The sequence below is a fragment of the Geospiza fortis genome, unplaced genomic scaffold (genome assembly GCF_000277835.1).
Source record: "Geospiza fortis unplaced genomic scaffold, GeoFor_1.0 scaffold40, whole genome shotgun sequence".
NCBI lineage: Eukaryota > Metazoa > Chordata > Aves > Passeriformes > Thraupidae > Geospiza > Geospiza fortis.
In genome coordinates, this window is record NW_005054297.1 from 12,749,114 (window position 1) to 12,756,123 (window position 7,010).

The window sequence follows — 7,010 nt, forward strand, 5'->3', positions numbered from 1 at the left end:
AATCTTGGTTTTGGTAGGGATTGATGAAAACCTGGATAGTGAGCTTTCACGTCCCTTTCATTCCCAGTTTTAGAATTCTAGACCAGCTGGCTTGCCTAGAGTCCACCTACTAAGGATTTAAACAGGATTGTGCTGTTTTCAACCTACAATTGCTTTCTCTTCTAAAACACATTTTTAACAATTTGGACTGAATACCGTATTTGTAAAATGAATGCTAACAGCTGTTACAAAAATCCACAAAGATAAGCAGTCTATTGCAGTTGTTTGTGGTTAATGTCACTGTAGCTTTCCTCTTGCACCCTTTTTCTAGCCATAAATTCATAAAGTGCACAGAGACTTATCTACAGCTATCCACTCTGTATGTATCACAGCTGAAGGAGGTATTTGGTTTCCTGATTTTAACAAGTACATGGACTGCACCTAAGCTGTGATATGCCTAAGCACACAGTTCAACTCCCTTGTCTCTTAGTGAAGAAAACAAGTTCAACTTTCCAGATACAAATGACTCACAGGAAGCTGTGTAAGTTCATTGGATTTTTTTGGCCTTTTTAAACATCTTCTGCCAAAGGGGAAAGTACAGCCTATTATCAGTGTAAGAAAACACTAAGAAAAGTTTAGTTTACCTTTGCAAGGTCAAATGTTTTTCCTCCTGGAGACCTCTTCCCCTCTTATTAAAGAAGAAACTGATTACCTCAAATCTTTCCCAATTTTTTTGATACGTCACTCCTAAATTCAATGTATTCAACTTCTGCTTCAATTAAAAATAAATTCTTTAACCTGCTTGTATGGAATGCACAATAGCAACGGCCAACAAAGATTAGCTCATTAAACTGCACATAATTACTAGAAAACAGCTGCTTTTAACGACCTTTGAAAGAACAGTTTGCCCATTAGCTGTGCTCATTTTTCCTTTGATATGCATAAATTTTGTGCTAATACATCTTATTCACAAATTGCCTTTTTCCATATCTGTATCACAGTAACGCATGAACTTAGATCAACACAATTAGCTATTCAGCCTTTTGCAAAGTATGGAAACAAAGTTAGAAAAAAAGGAAACAAGAAATTTTATACATCAGTATATTTATTACAGAAAAATAATCAAAGGTAAAAAATAATCAGAATTACATTTAAAGAGAAGTTCAGTGGCTAAGTTGTAATCCCAAGAGGTAACACTGACCACAAGAACAACCTCTGAGAGTCTGACATGCAAGGTCCTTGTCACACGCATCGCTCTCCTTGGTGTCACCTGGATGTAATGGCTTCCCTCAGATAAGCCAGGCACGACTAACCCTGGGGCAGCTGCTGGCTGTTATCTTGGCAGCAGATGACAGATGAAGGAGAAATAGCTCAGACATGTCACCACTCAAGTTTTGGTGGCTATCACAGCACACCCATGACAATGACATGATTTTCACAAAGGAGGTTGCCTTCTCTGTGGGAGTGTAAGCCCCTCTCCCTGGACACCCTCCAAGGCTCTCCCAGGGCTCACCTGCCTGTCACAGCAGCAGCTGTGGCCCAGCACTGCTGTGTATCCCTGACTCCCACTGAAAGTGCTGTGGAAAATTTCTGTAGAAAAGTAACGAGTGTAAAATTGAAGCCCCTGTTGAGACAGGGCTTCTTAGTAGCTCAAGAATTCAAGAGGATAAACACCAAGTAGAAAAATATAAAATCTTATAGTAAAGAAAAGAACAGGGAGGCCAGTCTTACCCTTCCCCTTCTGCCTGGTAGCTGCTTGGCTAGAAAAGGCTATCCAAGTGCTTTATCAGGGAGTTGAGTATTCAGTCTAATGACTTTGTCAAATCCAGAATGTCTTTTGTGTTTACTAACCAATTAATAGTTACATTATACTTTTCTACACTATATATTTTGCTTGCAGAATTTCTTTGTGTCAAGGTAAAGATGTCCACAGAAGCCAGTTCAGAAGAGGAACACTAGCCACAGGCATAGTATTAAAGCAAACAGAAAAAGCCCACAGAAGACAGTCTTCATCGACTGACAGCGAAGGCCAAACTTTTCAGTAGCTGCATTTATTTCCATATGAAAGCCATCACTGTGTTTAGGGGAAGTGCCTGCTTTTGATTTGCTGAGATGTTTTGTGGAGGACTCTGTCCTGCTGTTTGTAGGGAGCATGTGCCATCTAGGTTTGGGGTTTTCTCAGCATCTGGTGGCCTCAGATTTTATGCAAGCATAAACTGTTCCAAAATATTGTGTGTTCTTGTTCATGATTTTGGTATCTCTGGCAAAGTGGCCCTTGTGTAAAATTGGCTTATGGGAAGTTGGTTCAGTAACTGCAGTCTGACAATCCCCTGAATTAGGTACTCTTAGAGTACTCCATAACCAAGGGGTCAGCTCAGAGACTGGATAGCTGCTTCACTGTGCAAACCATTTAAACATCCTCACACCCTTTCTGTTTGACACAGACAAGCATTCCAACATAAACCACTTTGTCTGTTAAACAAAGCATTGCCAGCATCTAAATACAATAGACAAATGTAATTTTTCAGCACTAAGAGCTAAATTGCACTGAAGAGAGGAAAATTAACCAATATGTGCTGAAAAGAGAGGGGTGTATTTCAAAAAGTGCATTCCAAAAAACTGGTATTTAGTACAAACAGAACTATGAAAAATATGCAACTATTTCAAATGAGTCAATTTATATCAAATCTAAGAGACAGAATCACAAAATTATTATTTCTAGTCTGCAGGAAAGTGCCTTGAAAGAAGATGGTCCATAAGGTTTTAATCGTGTTCACCACATCTGTAAACAGAATAAAATGACCTGTTATTTATGTGAGTGCCACCTTGCTTTGAGTGTGAAACGTGGAACTTCTTGGTGATTTCTCGAACACTCCAGAGTTCCTGAGAATAAAAGACATTGCCTTTAGACTCCCGGACATGAATACAATTTTATCTGAGTGGTCTTCCCGGGTACTGCCAGAGCTTGCACCATATGCTTCACATGGATAGTGGTAAGATGTGCTCAGCAGGGGCTCTGCACATTTTTAGAGCACAGCATGCTAAATTAAGAATTTTTATTGAAACATACAAGAGGTTTAACAACACAGAAAACAACATAATACTTACAGTACTTCTTTTTCTAAGTTTCTAAAATCTGTCCATCAGAATTGATTTGTGGCAAATTCAAAATACCACACTGCCCCAAATATAATGGCTTTTTCATTACAGCAATTAAAACTTGAAAGAAATACACTTACCTTACACTTGTTTTCAAACTAATTTTTTTACTAAGCTTTCAAGCTCTTTTAAAAACCAAACCAGAAGATCTAAGCTGCTGGTAAAATGTGCAGCAATCAAGGTCTTTGATGAACGTGTGAGCTGGAGCAGGGAACAGGTTCCACAGCAGAACTTTCAGGACCCATTACAGGAAGAAAACAAGGAGAGGAGCCTGTGGCATCCTGTGTTATTCCCTTCTAAAAGCTGCAAGGCTCCTTTGTATTTGAGACAATTTGGAATTTATTTAAAAGCTAATTGGTACTTGCAGAAAAAATACTGTCAGCTCACAGAGGAAGGCTGAAAAATAAAATATGTTTGGATTGAAGGTTCAGCAAGCTACAGCTCTGAAAAAGAGCAGGAGTAAATCCCATAATAAATATTTGATTCCTCTAGACAGGTAATTGCTAGTAAATGACCATTCTCAATTAAATATGCTTTGGGGTCCTTATTTGAAATAAGTGAGCCTACATAAACATTTATTTAACACAAAATCTTCAAAAGCAGTTAATCAGCACAGCATTGCAATAAGTTAATTAAGCTCATAGGTGCTAATGGACTTAGAGTGTTATTTATTCAGAGTTATCTAAGTCTGGCTCACTTCCTCCTTCGTGCTGGCACTAGCAAGAAACCCTTCAGAAAGTTCTGGGGGATTTTTTACCCCTGTCCTCATACCAAAACAGAGCAGTGAGGTGGCCTGGAGGGCCAGCTCACTTAGTGATCTCTGTAGCTGGCACAAGAGAAACACTGCTTCTTTTGGCACAACCCTCTGAGGTAAGCCTAAGCCAAAGTGCATTTTCTGCTAGTGACTGAGCACTTGCAGTACTTGATATAAAATGCTGAACGAGTGGCAAAGTTGATTAAAACCAGGACTTTATTCTAATGCCTTTTTTAAGGACTCTGAAAACTCTTTTCAATCCTCACTGCCACAATGTATTGCTGCATAGTAAAGTCCATCAAAATCTCTCATCTGGGCAAGTGAACAGGTTCTGATAGGATATTCCTCCTTTTAGACTGTCTGTGGGCATGCACTTTGGAGTAAGAAAGGCATCATCACCAATATCCTTGTCCAAACTGGTACATTATATACGCTAGACTCAATGCAACAATTTCTGCGTCAGACTTCTGTTCTTAGCTGAATAAACTCCCATGGCAGGGTTTCAAACAGGCCCTCTGCTCCCCTCTCTTGCAGGCAGCTGAGCTATTTGCAAACATTTTCACACATTCTCCTGCCTGTGAGAAATGTAGGCCAGCTTACCACAAGCAGACAGTGTGAAAGCATTCTTAAAAAACCCAGCTGCTGGCCTGTTTTTCATAGAGTGCAAGTCCTTTTAAACACTTGCCTACCTTCTACCCTGCAAACCCTCCTTTTCCACAGAGGGAACTTCCCCCTTTCTGAGGTGAGAACACCTCATGAGCCATGTCCCCTGCCCCACCACAGCAGACTGCTCTTGCACCACTATCACACTACCCCACTAAGGCTCTAGCCAAATTGTAGAACTGAATGCAAAAAACCTACACCCAGCTGTGTCTGCTTTTAGTTCTCAATATTTCAATGCATTTTTAAATATCAACAAAATCCATAATTATTTGATTCTTAAGTAAAACAAGCTGGAAATTGAAAGGAGTTGTATTTGTTTTAATACAAGCAGTCAATCCAAATTAATTCCACTCAGGTCAATCATCAATACTCAGCTACACCTAAAGAAAAAATTCCACAGAGATGGGGGGTTTAAAATTAGTATGAAAGGTATGTAAGGTAAAAATTAAGAAACAAAATTAATCAGGAATTACAAATACATTTCCTCGAGCAATGCTTGGATTTTGATCCATTGTTAAAATCTGTAATTTACACAATATTGTTCAAAAGAAGAATACCATTCACCATGGAAAATAATATGAGATTTAAAAAAAAAAAATTACAAGGTTGCCTACCTGGCACTAAGTTGCTGAAGGACTTCAACCTTCTCTCTCATTTGATCCCAATTTTGCTTTACATTCTTTGCAACTATGATGACACCTCCTACAATATTGAAAGCAAATAAAACATTGAAGAATTTTGCTGGATTTCTTCTAATACAACCATAGAGCATGATGGTAAAAGTTCTTGAAGACGTAATCTCTTGCCTAGATTCCCCAATTTTTGTAATATGGGATATAAACTGCAAAATATGACATCTAAGTGCCTCAGACAATAAATGCCCATTAATTAGTATTAAGTACTCCTAGCAATTGCTAAAATATACCAGGATTTTCTAAGCAGCAAAAGACAGTCCTTGCCATTGTACCTATGAGCAAACTGAGCTAGGAGTAAGGTGTATAACATTTCATGTGATACCAAGTATATACTTCGTTATGTGGAGGAAGAATACAAGGAGACAAATAGATGAACATGGAAGAAGCTTCCCATTATCAGTCAGGTACTTTTATAGCCATAAAAGCTCATGGTGGTCTGGGGGAAAGATGTGGAAAGACAAAGGAGAATGGTTTTTTAGATAGGATTTTTGTAAATGTGTTCTGTAAGCAAAAGGTTTATACAAGAAGCCATATTGAGAATGGAGAGTACAACAGGCAGCTGAAGGAGCTGGGAAAGAAGTCAGCATCTGATTTGATGTGAAGGAGTACTTTATGTGAAATTAAGAAAACTGTGAATAAAACATGGAGGCACCAGGTGACAGAAGTCAACCATTGAGATCTATTCTACAGTTAGAGGTGCAAGGTGGAAAAAGCACGCCCTCAGTTTGTGCTCTTCATGGTTTGGCATGACAGCATGAGGTTGGGCAAAGCCAGAGAGGAGAGGGAGGTTGGAATACAAGCTGAGATTGACACGGTTGTTAAAATATGAGAACATTATAAGAAAATCTGTAGCATTTGGCCCGAAGTATGTTCCAAAGGAAGACTCAAAGGATCGAAGTGATAACGTGGACAATCTTAGTAGTATGATACTAGAAAAGAGACTGAGCAACTGTTGTCACATCACACCTAAAAGTACAATAATTTCATTTAAATAATGGATATCCTAGTAACAGGTATTACAATGAGTTTAATTTGCATTTTCTGAAGAATGTGTAGTAGTTTCTAATACTGTGATATATAGTCCAAGATGAGTACCTCAGGATCTAATCACAGAATTTAAATTCATAATTTTGCTCCATATAATTTTAATGTGTTTTAGACTATTTTAAATTAGCACAGACCTTTTTTGTTGTGGACCAATTGGTGCAATACCCATTTTCGGAAACTTTTTTCGGCATTCTCCCATGTATGACATCTTTCCAATGGCAAAACCCAAGACACCAGCAACTATAGAGACAGATAACAAAACATTGTTAATACAACAGCTTAAATCAGGAGTGTGCTATTGGCTTCACTTTAATCATATAACAAATTCTGTACCACATCTTCTCAGAACATGTCACAAACACGTGAAATTATACAGGGTTTACAGGGGTGAATTCAATAACTACTGAAAACAATAACTCCTATCATGAGAGAGAACAACTGGTCCAAAATAATTGATACAGAAAAAGGATATAATATTCCTGTGTACAGGAAAAGGAGACAATATTTAAAGGATCATATTACAGAAAATAAAATTAACTCACAATGTCAGCACTAACAGTTTTTGCCTTTGATTGCACAACATGGTTTACTTCTAATTGATCACAGTTTTAACACCAACTTCTCTGGCCTTCTAAGTAGCTGGAATATCAGCTTGCCATACTGTTGCACTGTGGCTTTCACTCACTAGAGTCAGAATAAAAGACTACTTCAAT

At 38.3% G+C, this 7,010-nt stretch overlaps 1 protein-coding gene across 3 annotated transcripts in view; it reads right to left on the reverse strand.

The window, feature by feature from the left end:
* Window positions 1-1,066: 1,066 nt before the first annotated feature.
* OCIAD2 (OCIA domain containing 2) overlaps window positions 1,067-7,010 on the reverse strand; it is a 13,916-nt gene continuing 7,972 nt past the window's right edge. For 2 of the 3 annotated variants that reach the window (XM_031055317.1, XM_031055311.1), the window contains 3 exons: window positions 6,432-6,537; window positions 5,170-5,257; window positions 1,067-2,761 (listed from right to left, as the gene is read on the reverse strand). In XM_031055317.1, the coding sequence (XP_030911177.1) occupies window positions 5,194-5,257; window positions 6,432-6,537 (170 nt within the window). In that variant the 3' untranslated portion in view covers window positions 1,067-2,761; window positions 5,170-5,193. Of the gene's footprint in view, window positions 2,863-5,169; window positions 5,258-6,431; window positions 6,538-7,010 lie in introns of all 3 variants that reach the window. The other variant, XM_031055314.1, reaches the window with a different exon arrangement.